This window comes from Perognathus longimembris, chromosome 8, assembly GCF_023159225.1.
Source record: "Perognathus longimembris pacificus isolate PPM17 chromosome 8, ASM2315922v1, whole genome shotgun sequence".
Classification (NCBI taxonomy): Eukaryota; Metazoa; Chordata; class Mammalia; order Rodentia; family Heteromyidae; genus Perognathus; species Perognathus longimembris.
Window position 1 is genome coordinate 37,114,496 of NC_063168.1, and position 25,846 is coordinate 37,140,341.

Sequence of the window (25,846 nt, forward strand, 5' to 3'; positions counted from 1 at the left end):
AAATTAAGCAAGGCTAAGACGGCCTGATTTTAAGTCCCAGTAGCAGCGCATGTGCATGTGTGCACAAACACATACACACACACACACACACACACACAATGAAAAAGATCTGAAACTGTAAAAATATTTTGACTAAAAAACATAATCTCAAATAAGCAAAGGCAGGAAAATAAATCAGAGGGGAAATAAGAAAATATTTTAAAGAAAAATAAAGTATTTTAAGAAAAACAAAAGCAAAACTAAATATGAAAAAGAAAACCCTTTCCCAAGTGATTCATTTTGTTACCTCATAGAAGACTCCATAGTATTAGAATAAGACGTTTTCAAATAAATCTACAATTAACACAATCCTAATTTTAAAAAAAAATCCTAGCAGTATTTTAACAGAAACTGACCATTTAATTCTAAAATATTACATAGGGATTTACAAAGCAACTAGCATACCCAAAACAATTTGAACAAATGAACATAATTAGAAGAATTATATTACTTAATTTCAAAACTATAAAACTACAGTAGTCAGGATAATTTGATACTATACTTCATCATGATTAAATATATCTATTTTTTTAAAAGGACATGGATAAGACACTGAAGAGATAGATTATAGATGAAGAAATTATCTGCAAAACAAGTATCTGACAAAGGACTCATATTCCCCAAATATGAAGATCTCCTACAATACGTTCTGAATATTAACCAAGGTAAAATGCGCATATTTGCCAAAGAAAATGAGAGTGGCAAAAGAGTACATGAAATTTGCTTAACATTAACCATTATACATGATTGCTGCAAATTTAAACTCCTACACATGAGTAACATCCATTAAAATGGGTAAAATTTAGAAGATTACTAAAAACAAAATATGGAGCAAATAGAATTACTACACAATGTTGATGGGAATTTTATAATCTTATAATCATTCCAGAAAACAGTTTGTTAATTTCTAAGTTAAGCTCACATTGTCATATGACCCAGAAATTCTACTCAATTATTTACCCAAAAGAAAAAGAAATAAAAACATAAGCCTACCCAAACATCATGAATGCCTAAGCTGATAGTGATTTCATAATTGTCAAAAACAGACAACCTAGATGCCCTACAACAGATGAATAAATGGCAACACAATACTACTACCTATCAACGGCAAAGGATGAACTACTAATAAACAATAAGGATAAATTTCACAAGCACTATGCTAAGTGAATAAGAGTCTTACACAAATTAATATATCTTATTATTCTATTTACACAATATGAAGATACAGGGGCACCAACCTTTCCAGGATTTAGAGGGAGGGATGGCAAGACAAAGTTACTGACTTAAAAAGAGAGAGAGAGCTCTGGAGAATGAAGATGTTCTATAACTTGATGGTGATGGTTACAAGATATAAATGAGTCAAAATACATCAAATTGTATATTTTGAAGACTGAATTTTACTATTTTTAAATTGTAACTCATATCATCCTAACCTTAAAATTAAGTATGCAAACATTTAAAGGCTTTTATTTTAATACATTACCAAATTGTCTATTAACTTAATATATTCTATTTCTACTTAGTTTACCTACCAATGGCATTCTTTTATCAATCCCCGTATTATCAGATTCTTATTTTTGAGATTCTCCAATAAATCCTTTTAAAATGCTATGTTCTGGTATTTATTTATTTATTTATTTATTTATTTATTTTGGTTTTTTGGTGTTTGTCTTGGAGTTTTAACTCAGGGCCTGGGTTCTGTTCCTGAGCATTTTTGTCCTTACTCTGCTTCCAGCTTTTTGGTGGTTAACTGGGTGTAAGAACCTAATGGACTTTTCTGTCTGGGCTACTTTTGAACTATGATCCTCAGATCTCAGCCTCCTGAGTAGCTAGTATTACAGGTGTGAGCCACTGGCACCCATCTCTTTTGATCTTCCTATCTTTTAGGTTTTAGTGAAGGTGATCATTTATCACTTGTTTCTAGGACAGTCTCCTTTCAAGTTTTGATCATTGCTTTATAAAAGTATCAGTTGTTTTTCTTAATTTTTTAGTGCTCCTAGATTTTCTAAAATACTTGTTATGCTATTTCTAGGCTCTCCTTTTCTTTTGTCTGAGTATATAGCTATTATAAAATATTAATCTATCAATACTTTGTTCAGATTTTTATACTTTTATTTGTAAACTTCTTACTCACACAAATATCAGCCAATTTATTTTTTTATGGACTGAATTTTTTAATGTTTTAAACCTGTGTTGATACCAGTGGCCAATGGTTACATGTAGCTATTTAAGTTGAAAGTGTTGACAATTAAGTAAAATTCAAAATTCAGTCCTTTCGTCACACTAACTATATTTTTATAATAGACTAAACTTTAAGTTCAATTTCAAGTGAGTTAAGTAAAACAGAACCTCCCAACCTCAATATTCCTCACCCGAGCAAGATATCTAAAGTGCACACTTGGCATCAACATTCAACTCTTGCTGTATTCTACAGGTCTTAACAAAGAGGTCGTGCCAGGAATCCACCTTAATACCTCAGCAGTTTTACTGCCCTAAAAATCCTCTGTGCTCTGCTGAGTCATCCTTCTTTCTCTCCAACCCACAGTTTTTTGTTGTTGTTGTTTTGTTTTAATGTATCAATAGAATGTCACGTAATTGAATCATACAGTCCACAATTCTTTTTCAGATTGACTTTTCATGCTCAATATGCATTTAACTCTTCCCAGAAAGTTTCTTTTTAGCACTGAATAGTATTCCAGTGTCTGGATATATCTCCAGCTCTAAAGAAGGAGGCTCTTGATTGCTTCTACATATTGATAAGTGTAAATAAAACTACTATAACTATTTATATGCAGCTTTTTGGTACAGATGTGTTTATAATTCATTTAAGTAGCATGAAAGAAGCATAATCACTGTGTGACATGTTCTTCTTTTTTTATTTTTGCCAGTCCTGGGCCTTGAACTCAGGGCCTGAGCACTTTCCCTGGATTCCTTTTGCTCAAGGCTAGCACTCTGCCACTTGAGCCACAGTGCCACTTCTGGCCATTTTCTATATATGTGGTGCTGGGGAATTGAACCCAGGGCTTCTACAAGGCAAGCTCTCTTGCCACTAGGCCATATTTGCAGCCCCACTGGGTGACATGTTAGGAGTATTTTAACCTCCTTAAAATTCACAAAAATGGTTTGCACATGGTGGTACCTTGCCTGAAATCTCAGCTATATGGATTCAGAAATGGGAAATCATGGTTTGAGGGCAATTCAGGTAAAAGTTTGCAGGAATCTATATCTAAAAATCAAGCTGGGAGGATTGGACGGATGGCGCTAGTGGTAGAGCAAAAAAGCTTAGCACAAGTAGGAAGTTCTGAGTGAAAACCCCATACCAGCACAAAAATAATAAACAAAGAAAGAAAACAAAAAAAAAATAAGAAAAACAAGCAGGGAGTAGTATATATACTTGTAATCCTAACTATACAAGAGGATCTCAGCCAGGGGCTGGTGGCTCACACCTGTAATCCTAGCTACTCAGGAGGCTGAGATCTGAGGATTGTGGCTCAAAGCCAGCATGGGCAAAATGGTCCCTGTGAGACTCTTATCTCCAACTAACCACTCAAAAACCGGAAGTGGCACTTTGGCTCAAGTGGTAGAGTCCTAGCTTTGAGCACAAAGAGCCTCAGGGACAGTGCCCGGGCCCTGAGTTCAAGCCCCACAACCAACAGAAACAAAAACAAGAACAAAAAAGAGAATCTCAGTTCAAGACTGTCCCCAGGCAAAATGCCGAGACCCCATACCTCAAAAGTAAACAAAAACAAGAAGGGTTGGAGACATGGCTCAAATGGCAGAACACTTATGTAGCATGCACAAGGCCCTAGGTTTAATCCCCAGTTCTACAAAATAAACTATAAAATCTACCACCCAAAGTTGTTGCACCATTTTGCATTCCCACTACTAATGAGTGAGAGTGTCTGTTAGGCCACACATTTGCTGGCAGTTGGTAGTACTCAGCCATGTTTCACAAGTACTTTTGGTCATGTGTTAATTGCCACTACACTGGACAATCACATTCTCATCATCACCTAAAGTTCTATTGGACAAGCTCTCTGTTTAAAACTTAACTGGCTATATATAATAGGAAGTACAGAGCTTATGTGACAACTTTGCTGTTTATTTCTTCTGCCTTCATTCATCAATTCTCACCAGATTTTGACAGTTCTTTATCTGCATTTACTTAGAAATTCAAATTTCCTGTTTAGCCACTTCTTACATATGTGCCCATTAACAAATGACTTAACCCCTCTGACTCTGTTTCCTCATCCTAATTACTCATTAGTTTGGTGCAAGGATTAAATTAAATAAGCAAGGTAAAAATAAATTAAAACATTCATCATGTTAAGACCTCATTTGTAAACTCCTCTGGGTTACTAGTTTGTTTTTACAATGTTTCAATATGGTACTTTGAAGACCCTTACTGAAAGCAAAAGTTTACCACTGTATTTACCCGATCTGGATTTTTATAACCCAAAAGTAGGTTTGCTGCTTTTATGTCACCATGAACATACTCATTTTCATGTATATATTCCAATATGTCCAGCTGTGAAAAGAAAATAGATAATATAAGTTATACTTCTGTTTAGAACTTGCCATCAATTTGAACTTTGTAAATATGGAATGATATGGGTTTGTTTTCATATTAACACTGACAAAAAGATGTGCTTCAAAATTACTGGTTAATTATTCCAAAATGCCATCATTTCTGATTGCTCATCTCAGAAAAAAAAGTGAAATAAAATGATATGCAAATATCAAGTGCTTTACTGAACCTCTGATTTAAGAAAATCAAGGTTTAACAATGTTTATACCTATGTTCCTGATCGCCCAGTGGTCAAACCATATGGCATAAAGAAGAAAAAGACACAACAAAAATGAGAGAGATAAATAGTAAACTAATCATGAAACCTGATCAGCATTTCCTTCATCAGGACCTCAAAACAAAACCCTAAGGATGTTTCTTCTGTACAGTAATGGAAAACTCCTATGCTTCATCTTTAAATCCTTTTGGCCTTTCAAACCTAGTGCCCAAGAAACCTTTCCGGGCAAGGTGGATGAATGACTAGGGAAGTTAGTGAGTTCTATTTGCCACATCACAACCTGTCAGGAAGAAGAGTGTCACCTTAAAAAGGTATACACTGAGAGGTAAGCAAACCAAATACAGAAAAGATAATGCAAATATTTGGTATATAAATAAAAGTATGCATGGGTGCTATTATGCTTTCAATGATTTTTGTTTAGAAAAATGTGTATTTATTCATTGCTCCAACTAATTATTGGTATTAACCTCAGATCATACTAAAAACTTTGCAGGCATATCATCATATGTTTGCTACGGAAAATAATATACTTGGCCATAATTTATATTGTTATAAATATAAGTAATGAAGGAAAGGGTATTCTTATAGTTATGCAACCTTATTCAGATATAGGAAATTAATCAGACTATAAAACCAAAGTCTAAACGAATCTGCACCTCCAACAAAGGACACTTTACCCTGACATAGCCTACCATTACCATGTCATCAAAACAGCCTCCTCTTTCAAGAGCCAACATTTCTAAACCAATAATCCTTTGATTTCTGATAAAGATTTGTACATATTGACAAGTAAATAATTTGAGAACGCAGTATGTAAAACAACTCATGCCTTCTTACCATCCGAATACCAAGTTGCAGGACAGTTGACTTTTTAAAAGATCCATTCTGGTCTGAGATCTTCTGTAAATCCATTCCTAATCTTTCCATTACCATAAATCTATAACTACAAGAAAGAGAAACCAAATAAAGATCTTTCTGAAATAATAATGCTTAAAATTAATGAATTTGAGAAAAGGAAAAATACCTTTAACCTAACAACTAAATATGATACAGGCTTAACCTTTAGCCATAAACACACATTAATTATCAAGATAAATCCTTTTACAAGAAAGCCACTGCTCAATATTTACATCACAGGTCATTTTCCAGGTGAAGGGAATACTATACTAAACCATTCACACTGTTTTAAATAATGAAGAGAATAATCTTTTAAAACAAGGTAATTTTGGATTTTTAACACCATCACAATTTTTGGTCCTATAGCCTCAAGAAATTATTTGTCCAGACAGAAAATTTTATTTATTTATATTTGTTAATCTTATAAAAAAAATCATACCTGTTGGCTAAACATGTTTACAAACATGTGTGTTCTTTTGATAGTGCCGGTATTTGAACTCAGGGCCTCATGCTTGCTAAGCAGGCAATCTACCACTTGAGCCAGTGGTAGTAAATGGTAATTTTGGGGGCAGCGTCATATGTTTTTGCTCTGGACAAGCACTGAACTGTAATTCTCCTACCTATGCTTCTTACATAGCTGGGATAACAGACATACACCACCACATTCAGTCCTAATCACATCCTTTTTAAAGTATACTTCTTCCCTCTCTTTTCTGTTAGCACTCTGCATTCATTCTTTACTTCCCTTCATTTACATATTGACATAGGCCTTTATTCTGTATCTATGTTATATACATGTATACAAGCTTTTGGATTTTTGCTTTACCAAAATGTGATATTGTATGCACTTTCCCAATCCTGTGTGTTCAACAGTGTCTCGTATAAATCCTACCATAGCTCTAGCTGGTTCTTTAGCATGTGACATGACTTGGATGTACTATATGTCACTAAGTATGCAGCCCCCTATTATTTCCAGTCATTGTTTTTTCCTTCCATTTTTTTATGTACAGCATTTGAAGGTGATTTGAACAATCTACAGATATGTATCTGCAAAATAAAATATAAAATCACATATCTTACAAAAGGCTATTCGAAGAATAAAATGGGATAAAACACATAAAAGTCCCTGGCACAAAAAGAGTGCATAAAAGTTTCTTTTTTTTTTTCCTTCTTTAAAGCAGTATTAATGGACTATTTACATGTGATTACTAGTCATATTTGGTACTTTTTTTTTTTTTTTTGGCCAGTCATGGAGCTTCAACTCAGGGCCTGAGCACTGTCTCTAGCTTCCTTTTTTGCTCAAGGCTAGCACTCTGCCAACTTGAGCCACAGTGCCACTTCTGGCCGTTTTCTATGTATGTGCTGAGGAATTGAACCTAGAGCTTCATGTATGCTAGGCAAACACTCTTGCCACTAGGCCATATTCCCAGCATATATGGTACTTTCAAAGGTATTTCTATGAATTCTTTGCTGTGCCTCTCCTCAAAGAAGAGATGAACCCGCTCTCTCAAGGACATGGGCACTCTGCTGTGCTTCAAGCAAAAAAAAGTATAGGCAACATGGTATCAGTTCTAGTTTAAAGACAGCCAGAACTTTTGGCCTGGATACCTTCCCTGTGATGCTGTCTTTCTCCCTTAGCCTGAGGGAAGCAAGTCACTTGCCATTTCTTCACAGCACTCAAGAGGTGTGGTAATGGTAGCATCAGAGACCCATGTAATCACAACGTTAGACTCAGCAGCAATCACAAGTACCTGGAAGAGCAGGCCTCAGGCTTACCAATAGCTACCTGACTAGCTCTGAAAGCAGATCTTCCCTCAAGAGGGCACTGAGGGGACACAGCCCACCCAGCAGAAAGCAGACTATAATTTTCAGGAGAGAACCTGAGCTAGAAAATCCCAGTCAAACCACACAGAAAGCAGACTATAATTTTCAGGAGAGAACCTGAGCTAGAAAATCCCAGTCAAACCATGTGTGGATTTCTGACACATACAAGCAAAGCATTTTAAGTTTGTTATAAACCACTATGTTTTTGGACATTTGTTACCTAGCAACAGATATTTAAGCAGTCACATATGGAATAGAGCTTTTCTTTTGTTATAATTGATACATCATTTATAATATTTGATTATAATTCGCTTTTACCTTCGTCCTTTGAATTCAGTCAGACCAGATCCATAAAAGACAGGAATTCCTAAATGATCAAGCTGTTTGAGTGCTATCCACTTCTTGACTACAAAGACAAATTTAAAAAAGAAATGACTCATATCATGTAGAAAAACATATTTTACCTTTGCAAAAAGGCTAACCACAATAATTAGCATTTCCTACACAACAAAATTTTAATCCTACCTAATGAATTCCAACTTTATCCAGATCTGTGTAATACAGAAATATAGACATTTTATTTATTTATTTACGTTCAGTACAAGGATTAAACTCAAGGTTTCATGCTCACTTGGCACTCTACAAGTTGAGCCACTCCTTTAGCCCTGCTTTCAGCTGGTTATTTTTGGAAATGGAGTATAGTATAAAGTTCTGCCTAAGCTGGCTTTAAACTATGATGCTACAGAGCTCATCTCTTGAGTAGCTAAGATTTCAAGTGTGAGCCACCAGCACCTGGCAGGAGATGCTAAGTCCATTCTTGTTTTAAATAATATATGTGTTTTGGGGCTGGGAATATGGCCTAGTGGCAAGAGTGCTTGCCTCATACACATGAAGCCCTGGGTTCAATTCCTCAACACCAAATATATAGAAAAGGCCAGAAGTGGCGCTGTGACTCAAGTGGCAAAGTGCTAGCCTTGAGCAAAAAAGAAGCCAGGGACAGGGCTCAGGCCCTGAGTCCAAGCCCCAGGACTGGTAAAAAAAAAAAAAAAAAAAAAAAAAAGAAAAAATGTGTGTGTGTATGTGTGTGTGTGCGTGTGTGTGTTTTATGGTACTAGGGATTGAACTTAGACCCCCACACTTGCAAGGCAGACATTTTACCACTAGAGCCATGTCTCCAGATCTAAACACTTTAATATTAAATCAATAGTAACCAAACTAAGTCACTGTCGTATAAAATACATTGTATTATAAAATATATTCATATCATATTCACAAACATTTTTATTCATGCAAAAATTATTTATATGCTAAATTTCTAAATATAACATGTTAACTAGCAAAGTATCCTCAATGAAACAGTTTTCTTCCCTTATTATCTATACTTCAAAACAGTAGTCCAAGAACTATAATTGTTCTAAAATAGTTATGCAGGTATAATTTTGATTAAACTCATTTTACAAAAAGAAAAATCCATCATTGGAGTGTTTAATTTACTTGAGCAATCAGGCCATTTAACTGCTTTTCCACTTTTCTACCATATGTGTTCCATACTTAAGAAATTACTAATAAGCAGGTTTAATGGATTCTATATATCAGTCTGATACAGATTAAGCAGTGGTCACATCCGTCTCAATGGCTGGGAGCTTTTACTATGAAAGCCAATGATTCAGGTAAAACCTGGCCTTCTTTTCCCTAACCATGATATGCTAGTCATTGTACCTATCAACTCCCTTAATTTAGTATTTAAAAATAGCCTTATTCTTCCTTGTCTAGCTGGTCAACTTTGTTTTGGTTTCTGTTTGAAATATTGAGGAATGAATCCAAGATCTTCCAAATGATATGCAAGTACTCTCTTACTAGAACCAAACCTGTACAGGTATTTGTTTGCTATTTTGTTTCTGAGATAGGCTCTAACTTTGCCTAGTATGGGCTGGCCTTGAACTTGCAATATGTTTCCCAAGTAGTTGGGATTACAGGCATGTACGACCATACTAAGTTATTACTGGTAGTTCTTATATAGAATGTTCAGTGCCAAGTAATTTTCCAACATTCAAATTTCTAGCACTTTCTTAAACATATTATTATTTAATCATTTCCATATACTTAATTCTATTTTGCAATCTTTTTCCATGTGCACGTCTTAGTGTAAATATACATATTTACATATGTATACACGTATATGCATTATATACAATGAATATAGGTATATAATCATATATACACACATATATTTACATAGATACATATGTATGTATATGTGTATGTAAATATGTTTGTATGTATAATGTTGATGTTATTTCATTATATCCTTCCTATCTAAATGGTTCTTTGCAAAAGAAATAATTTCATTCTGTTACCTTTTATATTTAGAGAACTCTTAGTAGCTTAGATGAAGCATCACAACATTTTATACAAAGTAGTAGAAACAACTTTGACTTAAAATATATAACCCATTATGTATGCCATATCAAGATTTGTATGCCATCTGTCTTGCTTTTCTATGTTATAGCAGTTAACTATCACTTTACAATAAAATTTCTTATGGAAAAGAATTTTCCAGGACAGAAAAGACCAAAATATTAACACTCGCTTTAGCAAACACATATAAAGAAGTAGCTTACTTTGCTAATTTTACTTACTACAGTCTTTTTTGGCAGCTCTCTGATAAAATTTAAGTTCTGAAAATAATGGGCCATTTTCTTGATATTCCTATGAAGGAAAAGAAGAATCAATTTTCCTAGGAAAAAATAATCCCAAAAATAGAATCGGTATTTCAACTGTGAAAATATGGTATACATGTGCAATACATAATAGCATTTTAATTAATTTTTATAAAACACAGACACCAGATTTCCACTAAAAATCTCAGAAAACACTAAATAAACTTGAAGAATCTCATTTTTAAACAACATATTGTACTATCATCCCAATATAGTCTTACACATGAAAGTAGTCTTATGGAGAGCACTTACCAAAAGTGCTGAGAACTATACACAAAAATATACAGAGTCATTGTATACCAACATGTACAGCAGGGCAGACACATTAGAAACTGTCTTGGGGGCTGGTTCACTCTAGATGATCCCTTAAATGAATGTATTCTACATTTTATTCTTTGTACCAGGCATAAGGGATACAGACAGAAACAGAACCCTAGGCTTGCCTTTAAGAACTTCACCATCTAGAGAATGGAAGGAATGGAGGAGGGAAGTCTGATTGCTAGACCAGAAACCAACATGGTAGATGGCAATAAAGAATAATGGTCTTCTGGTCTTAAGATTTTAATAAGGTGAAAATACAGGATTATGTTTATTGATAAATACTTATAAAAACTCAGTTAAGACTATTTTGTTATAAAAATAAATCATAAAGAAAAAGTCAAATATATGTGAAGTACAGATTTAAGAGCAATGCTTACCACTTTTATTACATGTCTTGCATCTTTGTCTGGTTCATTTGTAGGGAAAGCTGCAAAAAAAAAAAAAAAAAAAACCACAAGAAAATATAGCTTCTTCCAATTCCTAAATGCCTACTATACCCATGAGACTGTACAAAGCACTTACATATATCCATTTTTATTTGTTTGTTTTATTGTAAGGGTGATGTCAGAGGGTTACAGTTACGTAAAGAAACTCATAAGACACTATGTTGGAAATGAACTTTACAACATATATTTGTTTATTGTATCTTCCCAACAACGTTATATGGTAGTAGGTATTGGAAGTAAGTATCATCTTCAACTAATACAAGATACTACTAGGAATGGAGAAGTAGAACAAGGATTGAAACTTACCTCTATCAGACACTACCACCTAACCACTATGCCTAACAAAACAACATATTCAAATATTCAAACATGCAAACCAACAGGCAATGATAATCACATGGATTGTAATGATAATCATAAGGAAGATATATTCTAGACATTTGGTTTTAAAATCATTAGATAATAGTAAGAGCCAATGATTAAACACCTATTAAAAAGTGATAAATCCAAAATAAAAATTCAGAAATGAGTATTTACTCATTTTGGTGGGATAGTTGAAGCAAGTTATGCTTCACAAAATAAAGCAGGTTGGGTTAAAGTATTTTAAATTTGAGACTTCAAGTATTCCTATGCAAAAGAATTTGAATCTTAGCCATAATGGTGGTGCATACCTCTAATCCTAGCTACTCACGGTTGAGATCCAGAGGGGGACAGTTTGAAGCCAATCTAGGAAGAAAATTCTGGTAGACTCCATTTTAAAAATAAGCAGCAAAGGGCTGGGAATGTGGCCTAGTGGCAAGAGTGCTTGCCTCATATACATGAAGCCCTAGATTCGATTCCTCAGCACCACATATATAGAAAAGGCCAGAAGTGGCGCTGTGGCTCAAGTGGCAGAGTGCTAGCCTTGAGCAAAGAGAAGCCAGGGACAGTGCTCAGGCCCTGAGACCAAGGCCAGGGACTGGCAAAAAAAAAAAAGGAGCAAAAAGCTGGCTGGAGGTGTAGCTCAAGTAGTATATATATAGCACCAGTTGAATAAGCCAGCCAGGCAAGCAAATGAGCAAACAAGCTGAGTGGGAAGCATTTAATTACAACCCCAAAACCAGCAAAAACAAAAATTAATGCATCTTACATAAATATTAATTTAACTTCATTTGTTTGTATTTGTGTTTCAGATAAATTATAATACAACTTTTGAAAACTTTAGATCAATCCTTTTCTCTATATTATCTAAATGATAGAAAACTCCAGGCACTGTGTCAGGTGTTAGTTAAGCTAATGTTTTTCAATCCGTTTTTCAATTATCTTTAAGTAGTTGTAAAAATGTATCCCAATTCAACATGTATAAAATGCACTAAGATCAGTCACCCTCTCTCCCTCCAAAGACAATATTTGTAAGGAAAGAAAAAGGAAAAAAGTAAAGACAGTCAGACACAAATGACTTGACATTTACATTGAGAACAAAATAAAATTCTGCAGATAGTTTTAGGTGTATTTACTAAAATGATGTCATCTTATTAGTTATCATTTTTTTCTTCTAAAGCTTCTAATCCTCTATGCATTAAAATGTTCCACAAATGTATTCAAGTATATAAGTAATATATTATAGTTCAGAAAACTTGTGCTCAACTTTGTTATCCATTCTTCAATGGCTTTAACATCAGCAATATTGTACCAATTGGTATTAGATGTTATGAACTCCAACTTCACAATATTAACAAAAAACAAATTTATTGAAATCATTTAAAATATTCTTGTCATCATATTCATGTATATAGAGTTATTTCATTTTTACCCATGCAATTGTTACAAGAGACTTGCTAGAGGAAAGGATTATCCAGGTTTAACTAATGAAATCTGAGGAAACTGTACACATGAATAAAAGTCTAGTGGTCAAAAAGAAGTAATAAAGTCCATCTTCCCATTTTACTACTATGATGCTTAAGACTGCAAAGAAACAGCTCTGTTTCAACCTTGCTTCATTTAACAACACCTACTGGAGACAAGTGTCTTTGCCTCCTGAGGTAAAACTTTCATCCTCTTGTCTAAAAGCAGATGACCAATCATAGCAGGAACTAAATCTTTGAGGTCAAAAGATTGTAAGATGATTATTAGTAAAAGAGAGAAATGAGTATTTCAACTACATAAATTATTCACTGTGTTAACATTGGGACTATATCTATCCAGCCCAAAGCCCTATTCCTTGTTGATTTCTATCAGTATGTTCCTACCACTTTATAATCTGTATCTTCTTTTCCTATTATTTCACATGAACATGAAAATGTGACATGAATTGTTTTAGCACATACCTGAAACATCCCCATACTTGCTATTTGTTAGCTAAACAGCAATCTCAGTGAACTCTATGTCAGGACTCACTGGCCAGCCTAAATCTATACCCAACTAGAAAGCACATATGTTTTATATGAACACACTATTCCAGATACAATGTAGATGGACCTCTTAACAACAGAATTAGATTTATAATAATATTAATACCTATTTTCTATTGTAAGATAAGCACAATTCAAGCTAGTGAAAGTAAATGCTGATGGATAACAATTATGGTATCTGCTTTTACAATTGAGAGGAAAAAAAAATCAGACATTCATCAGCTATTTAAGACCAAATGTAAAATTGTAACCTAGAATAAAGTGCACTGAAAACAGAGCAAAAAACTTTTGAGATTTTCTCAAAAGGAGCGAGGACCATAACTCAAGTGGGAGTGGGAAGGGTGAGAAAGCATGAGGCCTTGAGTTCAATCCTCAGTACTTTCAGAAAAAGTAAAGGGATGGGAGCATGGCTTAAGTGCTAGAGCATCTACCTAGCATGCACAAGACCCTGATTTCAACTACCAGCACTACCATAAAGGAAGAAAGAGAGTAAGAGATTCCTGTTTTTGAATAACATTGACTCTCTACATGGGAAAAAATATCTCCCCAACAAAAGACATCCACATACAAAAGTAATAAAGTTTACTAAGGTCATGAGATAGAAATTCAATAAAGAGATTTCAATTACGTTTTTATTTACTAAAATGGTACAAACAGAAACTGAAATTACAAAAGGAGCTAATGCATATACAGGACTAATATGCTTTTTTTTTTTTTTTTTGCCAGTCCTGGGGCTTGGACTCAAGGCCTGAGCACTGTCCCTGGCTACTTTTGCTCAAGGATAGCACTCTACCTCTTGAGCCACAGCGCCAATTCTGTTTTTTTTTTTTTTTTTTTCTATATATGTGGTGCTGAGGAAACAAACCCAGGGCTTCATGTATACGAGGCAAGTACTTTACCACTAGGCCATATTCCCAGCCCCTGATGAAGGACATCAACAGAGACCAAAATGTTTCAGAAAATATACAATATACAACTTTGGTAGAAAATAATAGGCTTCCAGAGGAAGGTAGACTTGAAAGAAGTACAACTTGCAAACAGAGAAACTGGAGATATATAAGTAATAACATGATAAAAAACAGAACAAGAAGATGATGTTATTTACTTCTACCAATGGATTCCAAGACTATGACAGTTTTGTGCAATTTATATTTACCAAATCACTACACATGTAATTCTTAATTTTTTATACAGATAAAAAATAACTATTTTACTTCTTTATAATAATGTAAAGACCACCCAAATTAGTATTGTTCCTATGAACTGCATGGCCAGTATCATAGCTCATTCATTATTGTAGCTGTTATCTTTAAGGTCTATTAAATTATCAGACAGGATTTCCATTATTTCTTATTTTATGTCATTTTTCTGTAATACAGATTTTTTTTTTTACCAGTACAGCTAATTTTTTTCCTAGCAGCATATGTTGATTACTGTCTTCAACATAGTTGGAGTATCTGTATATTAAACATATTCTTTCAACGTTAGAAGAACTGGAAACATTTTACCCCTAATAAAAACCTTTTTAGATATTTCATATTGCATACAATTTACACTAAATTGCACAGTTAATTTGAGAACACTTAAGATTTGTTGATGATCTTTATGCTGGAACATAAAGTGTGATGAGAACGGAAGTCAGTATTCCTTTCCCATTTATTATATAACATTTGTCCATTACCTACATAGCTTTGCTTTGTTTTCTTCTCAAAGTGTTTCATGTGAGGGTTTTTAAATCAGTTTTAACCACTTTTCCTTCTATCATCCTCTTAATGTTTTGTAAGATAGAAAGTGTAATTACTAATACTACATTCTCAATTGCAATATTCACATTTGACATTGGAGACCTAAAAACTGGAACATGATTTCTTATCTCCACATTCTCCAAAAAATTGCCATTAATAAGCATCTTGATAAGTCCTAGGAAAGGGTGAGTCTTAAGTCTTTAGTTGCTTGTTTCTTTCCCAAAACACTGTCTCATTATGTAGCCCAAAATGACCTCAAACTTGTGAGTCTCCAGGCTCAGGATGGGTTTAAGAATGGGTTTAAGAACATCATCAATAATAGAAACTACACATACACATAGGACGTTGAAAGTAGTTACAACTGTGATATAACAATTGTTTCCATAACATGGAGTTCATTTCACTTAGCATCATCTTATGTGTTCATAAGGGTATAGCTATTGGGCCTTGTGATGCTCTGCTATGGCTTGCCTAAACCTGTACTAATTATTCCCAATAAGGGAGGCCATAGAGTCCATGTTTCTTTGGGTCTGGCTCACTTCACTTAGTATAACATTTTCCAAGTCCTTCCATTTCCTTACAAATGGAACAATGTCATTCTTTCTGATAGAGGCATAAAATTCCATTGTGTATATGTACCACATTTTCCTGATCCATTCGTCTATGGAGGGGCATCTGGGTTGGTTCCAGATTCTCGCTATGACAAATTGTGCTGCGATGAACATTGTTGTGCTGGTGGCATTACTGTGATTTTGGTTGTGGGCTTTTGGATAGATACCCAAAAGTGGGGCTGCTGGGTCATAGGGGAGTTCTATATTGAGCCTTCTGAGGAATCTCCATACTGCTTGCCAGAGTGGCTGAACCAGTTTACATTCCCACCAACAATGAAGTAAGGTTCCCTTTTGGCCACATCCCCTCCAACAGTTGTTATTATTAGTTTTCTTGATATATGACATTCTTGCTGGGGTGAGATGGAATCTCAATGTTGTTTTGATTTGCATTTCCTTTATGGCCAGTGATGTAGAGCATTTTTTCATATGTCTCTTGGCCATTCTCATTTCCTCATCAGAGAAGTTTCTTTGTAAGTCTTTAGCCCACTTGATGAGGGGGCTATTGGTTCTTTGCGGTTTTGTTTTGGAAGAAGGTAATTTTTTTAGTTCTGCATATATTTTAGAGATGAGGCCTTTGTCTGTTGAATGTCCGGTAAAGATCTTCTCTCAGTCTGTGGGCTTCTTATCTGAGTATATTGGAAACCGTGTTTACTGGTATTGGAAGTAGGAAATTCAAAGGGAATACCAAATTTGAGAGACACAGGGTAAAAAAAGAGAAACAACTACAAAAGCAATACTTGCAAAACTGTTTGGTGTAAGTGAACTGAACACCTGGGGGGGGGGAAGTGGGGGAGGGAGGGGGGCATGAGGGACAAGGTAACAAACAGTACAAGAAATGTATCCAATGCCTAACGTATGAAACTGTAACCTCTCTGTACATCAGTTTGATAACAAAAATTTGAAAAAAATAAAAAATAAATAAATAAATAAAATAAATAAATTTCAGGAAAACAATAAATAATTTGCCAGGAAAAAAAAAAAAAGAATAGGTTTAAGAATACCATCAAGACCAACAAAGACATGCACTTTAATGTAGTAGCTTTTGTTTTGTTCATTTTGCTATGTATATACTCTAAAACAAAAGTATTCCAGTAAAACTGAAAAAAAAAATCCTAACATTATGAACCAGGTTTCAGTGGCATAGCCACTCAGGAGGCTGAGCTCTGAGGACAGAGATTCAAAGCCAGCCCTGACAGAAAAATCCCTAAGAGTTTGTCTGTAATGAATTATTGAAAATGTTGCAGGGAAAGTATGGCTAATGTGGTAGAACATAAGCCATGAGTGAAAAGATTGAGCAAAAGCTTAAGGCCCCTGAAATCAAGGCTTGGTACTATCCTCCACTCCTCCCCCCAAAAAAGAAAAAACAAAACAACCCTAGGATCATAACTTATGTAAGTACTTTTTTATTCAAAATACCTAAAAGTTCCTCTTTTTTCCCCTGAAACCCTCCTTAAGGGTCTAATAAGTCATTTTTGTTATAAGATATCTTCTAAGAATTTAAAATTTTCAAAACTCACACTATTTTCACTAAAGTATTATTTATCTGATATAACATTTTTAACAAGATGCATGTTCCTTACCAAGGTTACACTTATGTATTTTTGTTTTTGCCTTTTTGAAGACCTACTTTCTAAGCAATGCATTTTTGTTATTATCCAGAGAAAAAAGACATGATACTTAGTATTTGTAAAAATATGTATTTTTACATGATGTATATTAAATTTACATCAGAGATGTAAAGTGGTCTCTTTTCATCTTAAGTATGAAAGCAATATAAAAAGTTCTGATGAATGAGAAAATTTTATTCATTTTTTTAAAAGCTGGATAATCAATTTCTCATTAGACTGTATATACACTATTGGTTGACTAATTATTCATTTTTCCATAAAAGTATTATTTGTTCTAAGGTATAGCACATTTTTAGTGTATTTTTGCAGTGGTTGGCATTAGATTTACTATAAATATCAGATGTTCTTTCACAGATTTGGTCATCTTAATAATGTTAAAAACATATCACTGATGCACTATACCTTGGATTGTCAATCTGAATGAAACATGACACCACTATAAGCATCACCACTAACAGATTTCTTCAATTAGCTGCCAATAATATCAATTACATATTTGCTGTTATTTTAGACATGAGCCTGTCACAAGCACACCATTTGCCACAATTTTCTCTGGCTAGCAATAATCTCAAAGTGTTGTTTGACAAGGGACATCAATCCATAAAGAAATGTGAGTTCAAATGTACATGGAGAAAAATATTAAAAATGTGATTGAGAGGCAAGTTACTTAAGTTGTTAGGAGGATTAAATGAAACATTGCATGTGAGGCACTTGACACACGGCTTGGCGCTTACTAAGGCAAAGATTTTAGGAACTGATGATGAAAATGATGATTTCATAAAGGAAGTTTTTACACAGTAAATCAATTAGTTTCATACATATCTGAGACATCTGCTACTCTTTCCCAGACTCTCATTCTTTTTCACTTTTCAATGCTCTGTATTCATGGCCTTCTCAGTAACGCTTTGGTATCATTTTCTCTACAAGCTTCATGAGGTGTCAGAATACCTGAAGTGCAAGCTATGTTCTTCATAAACCACCCTCACACATGTTGAAGTTTTCAGTTGCTCTTGCTTGAAATAAATTTGTGGTAAGCTGCCTTTACTCCACATTGAGCATAGAAGAGAAAAATGGCCAGTGTCTTTGGGGAATAATTAACAAAAGACAGTTTGTTTCATCTTCATGATAAAATACAGCATCTCTACTAAAAGGCAAATTCATCATTCCCCAAAGTTAAATAGAATGACACTTTAAAAGTAATTCCAGCTGATTAAATTTAGGATTCTGAAAAAATTAATTCATGAATATACTCTGAATCTTTCATTTGATTTTAAAATGTATAAATGTTCATTTAACTTTGAGCCCTCGCCTCTCAGTGTTCTATTCTGAGCTAGTCAAACAAGTGGTTGCAGGCATGCTGGGCTCAATAATACTTCCTCTCATATTTAAATACTCTATTTTACTTGGATTGCAAATGAAGGACCGTCTCCTGAACACTGACACATTTTCAATGATTGATTTTGCAAAACGTGTTGATTTTTCCTACACTGTTTTGCCTCTGTGTGTGTCAACTTTGGCCTTCTTTTTTTGTTCCTTTGCAGCATTGCTGTCTCTTTGAAGCCATTGTCTGTGTGATATGAAAAATGTGCATTAAACTCATGGCTAATTACACAGATAGAAAATTCTGGATCTCAAGTAGAAAATATCTACACCCATAAAGCATAACAAAAGCTTCTGACTATGTAAAAACTCTTAATCAAACCTCTCACAGACTTGGATTGGCTCTACAAGAGTACTGGCTTGCCTGCCAAGGCCCTAGGTTTCATACTCAACACCACAAAATAATTTTAAAAAAGAGGAACAGAGTGAGGGAAGGAGGGAGGAAAGGAAAGAAGGGGAATAATTCTAATTACTTTGTCAAAGATATGCTCATATTCTTTGAAAAGTTGATTTTTCAATCATGTTACATGCCTACTAGTCAAACCATCCTTCTTCCCCATGCAGGTTTCATACTTTCTATTAGGGTGACTCAAGTGAAATACCATTCAGTACAACTGTTTTATTCTAAACAAAAAACTCACTAGTCTTAATACAATATTGATTTTTTTTACTCCCCTATACAGTGTATTAGCAGAGTGTATTAGTAGACTTTCCCCCAATAAATTGCACAATGCATGGATTAAATACATAGTTTACTATTTTAAAAAAACATACTTGAAAAAATATCTCACCAAAATATAGAAAACTCTCCAAATATAGAAAATAACATCTCCAAAACTAAAATTATAATGCTTTACCCAGAGACCATGTTAAAGAAAGCAAAAAGCTTTATATACAGACCACATGCTATATTAAAGAAAGCACAAAATTTAGTCTTACACAACCTACTCATCAAAAAATATTTTTTGGGGGCTGGGAATATGGCCTAGTGGCAAGAGTGCTTGCCTCAAATACATAAAGCCCTGGGTTCGATTCCTCAGCACCACCTATATAGAAAGGGCCAGAGCTGGCGCTATGGGTCAAGTGGCAGAGTGCTAGCCTTGAGCAAAAAGAAGTCAGGGACAGTGCTCAGGCCCTGAGTGCAAGCCTCAGGACTGGGGGAAAAAAAAAAAGGAAGTACTTTTTTTCCATAACAAGACAGATACTTAACAAATCATATATTTTTTAAAATATAACTTGTAAAGCCATGTGTCAGGATTTTAATATCAGAGCATGATTATGCACATGTTCAAGTTGAGGGCACATGAAGACAATATGCAAACAGTAATCATATGAAATAATGACATGAGCATTACAGAAAGCATACTATAAAGAACAAAGAAGGAAGTCCTAGATACCTCTCTGATTACCCCTTCAGCAGGATAGAATTTTTATAGCACATGGGTTTGCCAGTCCATTTTGTTTCCACATTAGTACTACCAAAAGACTTCACAGCTTCCAATTTACCAAATCTAGGTACTCTTCCTGGTTAGATGTTGTTGGCTTTTTCAGTGAACTGTCTTCCACCTTTAGTTGGACATCTCATATAGCTAACAAGTGCAGTAAATACACCTCATGCCAGCACACCAATGTTTGGGTGGAATCATGCAATGACTACCAGTGTACTAATTAAATAGCCTAATGCTGGATATAAAATATGACTTGCTTGAAAATAGTGTCTTAGAATGATGAGAGGAGGAACAAAAGTAGCTATACTAGCTACTCTTCTGAAATGGCCACAATACCTAAGCAGAACAGGTTGGGGAAGGTCTGCACATGAGCCAAAGCTTAGAATTTCATTGCCTTTGTTGGCTCATGCCACTTCTTTAATTAATGTCACTTTCTCTGGTTTAATATCAGAGCAAGTGACAAGAGTGCTCGTGGATGAATTGTGTTTTCCAAGGACTGTATGGTACACTCTCCTGCAGTCAGACAGAGGGATGTGCCAGTTTTACTTGGCAGTTACAATGCACCAGCTTTAGTTTTAGTAGTTTAATTTGTGGCAGTTATATGTTTTGAATATGTTGAAGTATTCACCACGGTCTCATGGAATCTGTTCCATAGATAAAGTTTACACAGTGGAAAAGCAAAAGCAATGGCTATAAGGCGATTAAGAGAAGCTGCTCTTGGCCACAGCTGGTCTTGTAGGCATTCCTATAAATTTAAGAGCATGCAGGAGCTATGACTAAAGTGATCACAAGGAATGGTGTGGTGCCTTTGCTTTTTGCAAGAGAGGGCAGCTCTGAAGTGTATGTGAAACAATCACAAGGAATATAATGTTAGGACTCAATTTTATGCAAAATCCATTATTCAAGAAGCAAAATTTATATATATGATAGACATGCAATGAAATAAATGTAAGAACAAGAAGTTTTGCTACTAAGGCATTAAGTTGTTCCTAACATTTTGGTAACCTAAGATATCTGATAGAAAAATTCAGAAGAATTTCTACATGGAGGAGAAAAGATTCAACCTTCTCCTTTGGTTTGTTAAAGATCTTTTGGGTTCTGAAGGTTTTCTGTTTGGAGTTTTCCCTTCATCTCCTCCTTTACACACTTTTGTGAAGTTCCATCAGCTCATGGTGAGAAGATCTGCCACAACACAGTTCTTCTAAACTTCCCCTGCCCTTTCTAAATTTAGGGTTCTTTACTGCAGCAGGTTGAAGATCTGGCTTTGATTGCACCTGGCTCTGCTGGAGAATAGAAATATTCATCTCTACTGAACACATGCTGCTTAAGTGCTGGAGGCACTTGCAGGAGAGTAACTCTCATTGGAAACTTCATTACAATACTTTCTCCTCCCTACATGAAGTAGTAATTCTCATTCACCAAAGATAGAATTTTGCCTGACACAGCCACAGGAGATCCTGTTTGACTTTCAAAATTAATCAACCTCTAAGCTGGAGTAGAAATGGCATGTCCTTTAACCTTAAGCACAAAAAGCTCTCAACAGACTGTAGTTTTTATATCCCTGGATGGGAGTTTGGGCCCCTGATACTTAAACTTGATTCACATACTGGGTTTCTGGCATGCTTTTGCCCATACCCATCTGCTAGCCTGGCACAGAGCCCATTCAGAAGGTGTGATGCCAGTTTCAATAGGGCATAGGTGCCAATCAAAGATGGGTTTGGAGGGGCAGCATGCAGAACTCAGCAAAAGTCAGTTCTTCTGCCAGAAGATCCTCCTGTTATCATATAATGCCAATGAAGGGCCACATGCTTCATTGCTTGAGATCACATTGCATCTGTAGATGTTTCTGGCCTTCAATGGATGTCTTTCTATAGAACCATTTCCCTGACTGGAGATGTTAAAGGAAAATTCAGTGCAACTGGCTATCTTTTTAAAACAAACAATGGTTGTCTGTAACAATTATCTAGAAATAATTGCTCAGTTTTCTGGCTGCTCCCTTAAAATACTCTTCTCCCCCACAGAATATCATATACTGTTCAGAAACAAACAAACATAATCCATGTAATGAAGCTATAAGGGGCAAACATTAAGAAGAAACACTACTTGCAAAACCAAGAATCTACAAAGGATAAAATTTACAAGCACATTAAGTGTGGATATCAGAATAAATTTTCATTATCCAAAAATCTAATTTCTAGTGAACTCTCTTGTTTAGAACTTTAAAGTTTCTTTGTTTTCATCTAATTTATCTCAGAAACAGAGATATCACTGTGTCTTAAAAAAAGGAACATACCTCTTACTATTTATTCCTCTTCTTTCTTATCTAAAGAAGCAAAACCTAAAACACTTCAGAAGCAGAAGTCTATCCATATTTCATAAGGAAGCCAGAAGCTCTCAAAAGCTTCTTTTTATTCTTTTATTTTATTCTTTTATTGTGTGGCAACAGAGGTGAGCTCATTTCATGAGGAAGAAATCTCCCCTTAGCAGTAAGTTTCAAATTAACAAAAAACCTTGACCATTGTAAACAGTTACAAAATAGTAGCAGGCACAGTGGAAGAGATACAAACACAGAGATGAATAAGTAGTTTATAAGCCTTTCCTGAAGCAAAAGAGATTGACAGTAAAAATGAAGATGAAGAAAACTAAATATTTTTACTAATGTGAAATGCTTAAAAAAAACAACAATATAAGCAAAGGCTAAGCCTTACAAGAACTTTCCCTTTATTTTTATAGAAAGAACATAAACTTCCTTAGCTACTTAGACTTTTTGACTGATAGGTAAACACTGCTATTTCCTTCAAAACTTAAAATCAATAGCCTATAGAAAGCACATACAAACTTAAAATCTATCTTTTAAAGACTTCTTATCTATCGATCCAATAAATATACTAAATATAGAAAATCCCAAGTGATTTCCTCTTTTAAGTTTCTACCTTATTCTAAGAACTACTTGTTTGTTAGATAGATAGATAGATAGATAGACAGATAGATATAGATAGAGGCAGACAAACAGATACATGCTAGTTTCTAATACAAATGACCCTTATTTTATAGTCATTTTCTATTACTCACACAGACTGCTTATCTCTAAAAAATAGTGCCAAAATGGTATTTAATACTGTAATGTGTAATAAAGGAATGCATGTTCCAATAACTCTAATTACTGCTAGTATTATCAGTGGATTTTTCTAAATATTTTCTTGTATTAAAATCAACCCATAACTAAAAATAAAACCACACACAACTTTTCTATAGCTTCAAAAATAGAAATGTTTCCTCATCAAAAAGTTAATTTTTGATAAGTCATAAAGACTTCCCCCCAAAGACCCCTTCTATATCTCTAGACAGCAAAATTAGTCTAATCTGACAGCATAACTCAAAAATCTCTCCTATCACACAGGTGAAGTATAAACAGTTATCCAGGAATAAATGACCCAATCTTCAGGCTTATGACAGCTAATTTTAGATATGATAGGTTATTCTTTATAAAAGGGAGTGATCTTGGTTTACTGTCAATCAGGCAAATGAACATTCTTTTGGATGACATAATAAAAGATATCTTGTTTCCAATTTTCCTAAATAATGCTGTTTATGTATATATAAAATTACAGGCTAGGTTAAATGTGACATCTGATATTATGCAAGAGAACAAAACAAACTGGCTGATGTGGGTTAAGTATTCTCTCAGGCTCATTCCCTCAAACAAGTAGCTACTGCACATCTACCTTATAGATGGCTCCATAGATGCCAGCTAGTCAAGATTATGTTCAACTTCGAAAACCTACAACTTCTACAGATAATCTGTTTCTATTTTTACTCATGTAACAAGTCTTCAGAGGAATCTTCTGGGTTCCTAAATAAATTCTGAAGTCCAGCCTCATGAATGTCTAAACATGTTTTAAAATGAAAGTTTCGCCATGTGTTATGCCATGACAATAAATTTCAGGAGACAAAGATACTGGCCTGACAGTTCAAGAATATTCTTTATGTTCTAGTTTTACCATATTAGTGACTAAGTCTACCATAATCTGTAGCAGAATTAGCAGAAAATCCTCCCAATGAAGTCTTCATCACTATCCTAATCCACCGAGGCATCAAATACATAAATAACATTTATTAAGGGCTGGCTCTGCTCCAAGTCCTTTAAAATTATCTAATTTAATCCTAACAATTACTACTGCCACAGAGTAGAAACAAAGACATTCAAGAGGTAAAGGTCACTCCACTTATAAGTAGCTTAGCCACAAGTCAGGATTCAACTCTGATTTGCCTAACACGGAAACTCCTGCTCTTATGTATGCAGTTCTCCCTTGGGTTAGTTGCTTCTGTATTATACCTAGCATTAAAGTAGAATTCAAACCTTCAGTTCTTTCTCTTTCCCTGGAGTTTTAGAAACTTTTTCACACATTTGATACTAAAATGACAGCAAGTTTTCCCATACCCTAAACCAGTTTCCTTTCTTCCCACACCCCCTTTCATACACAAAGGAAGAACCTTGACTTTGTTCTTGTATTCAGACTTCTCACTCTTATAACTATCTCTCCTAGTGCTACAGGCACATTATTTCTCCAAGTCAAGAGTAAATACCAAACTTTTCCACCCCTTTCCCTTTCCTCTAAAGTTGCTGATTACCGAAAGGCCTGGGCCTATTGATCTCAAAGCTAGAGGACAATTGTACATACACAATGAGCTAAACATAGTGGCTAGTCTCTTCTCAGCTTTAGGCAACAAATGCTTATGAAATACCTGCCAAAGCAGAGTATATGGAAAGAATAATATACCTAAAAGAATTTTAATGGACAGTTATTAGGAAAATTTGAATTTAATTACTTAATTTATATATAGGAGGTCATAAGCACTCTGGCAAAATACCAAATGGATATAATTTCCTAAGGAATTGCTTCTCTCATTTTGATAATTATCAGTAAAACTAAATGAACTTTAAAGAAACTAAACTGATTCTGTGACTCTTTGCCATCATTTTTGGTAAAACATTAGCAGCATGTGGAACACACAGCTTTATTATATATTCCAAAAATGGAAGGGTTTTTTTTTTGTCTCAAAAAAGCTAAAGATTTTAGTCTTCCTCCAATGGCATATTCTTGTTCACCTTCCCAGAATCCAGGTTCCAAAATTCAGTTGTGGAAGGTGCTATATAACATACTCAACCTCAAATGTTTTGTAAGTCAATTCGTTTGGTCCAGAGACAAAACTAACTAAAATACGTGACTTGTACTTGTCCTGAAAGAATTTTTCTGCATTTGAATAGGGACAAGTCAAATCACATGCTTCAGCAAATATATTTCTTTTCCATGATAGGAAGCAAAGAAGCAATAACTATGTATGCACATACATGTATATAAATGTATAGCCGCACATACTTAATCTTAAATATACACCCAAATTTAAGTACACATTAATATAATACTTTACATTTCAAGAAGTGAAAATAGGGTAAGCTCATTACAATCAATGCTTTTCTCCAGTTCTTTTCAAATAACTGAAACATTAGAAAACTATAAAAAGTAAGTTGTAATAAGCTATGGGTATCCAAGGCCACAGCTCAGTCACTATAAAAATAATGTATCCAAT

General features: G+C 34.6%; 1 protein-coding gene across 3 annotated transcripts in view; it reads right to left on the reverse strand.

The window, feature by feature from the left end:
• Positions 1-25,846, reverse strand: part of Vrk2 (VRK serine/threonine kinase 2) — a 72,267-nt gene that overhangs the window by 42,813 nt on the left and 3,608 nt on the right. For all 3 annotated transcript variants that reach the window (XM_048352879.1, XM_048352880.1, XM_048352878.1), the window contains exons 3-7: positions 10,984-11,033; positions 10,205-10,274; positions 7,884-7,971; positions 5,682-5,787; positions 4,475-4,567 (exon numbers count right to left, since the gene is read on the reverse strand). In XM_048352879.1, coding sequence (XP_048208836.1) covers positions 4,475-4,567; positions 5,682-5,787; positions 7,884-7,971; positions 10,205-10,274; positions 10,984-11,033 — 407 coding nt within the window. The remainder of the gene's footprint in view (positions 1-4,474; positions 4,568-5,681; positions 5,788-7,883; positions 7,972-10,204; positions 10,275-10,983; positions 11,034-25,846) is intronic.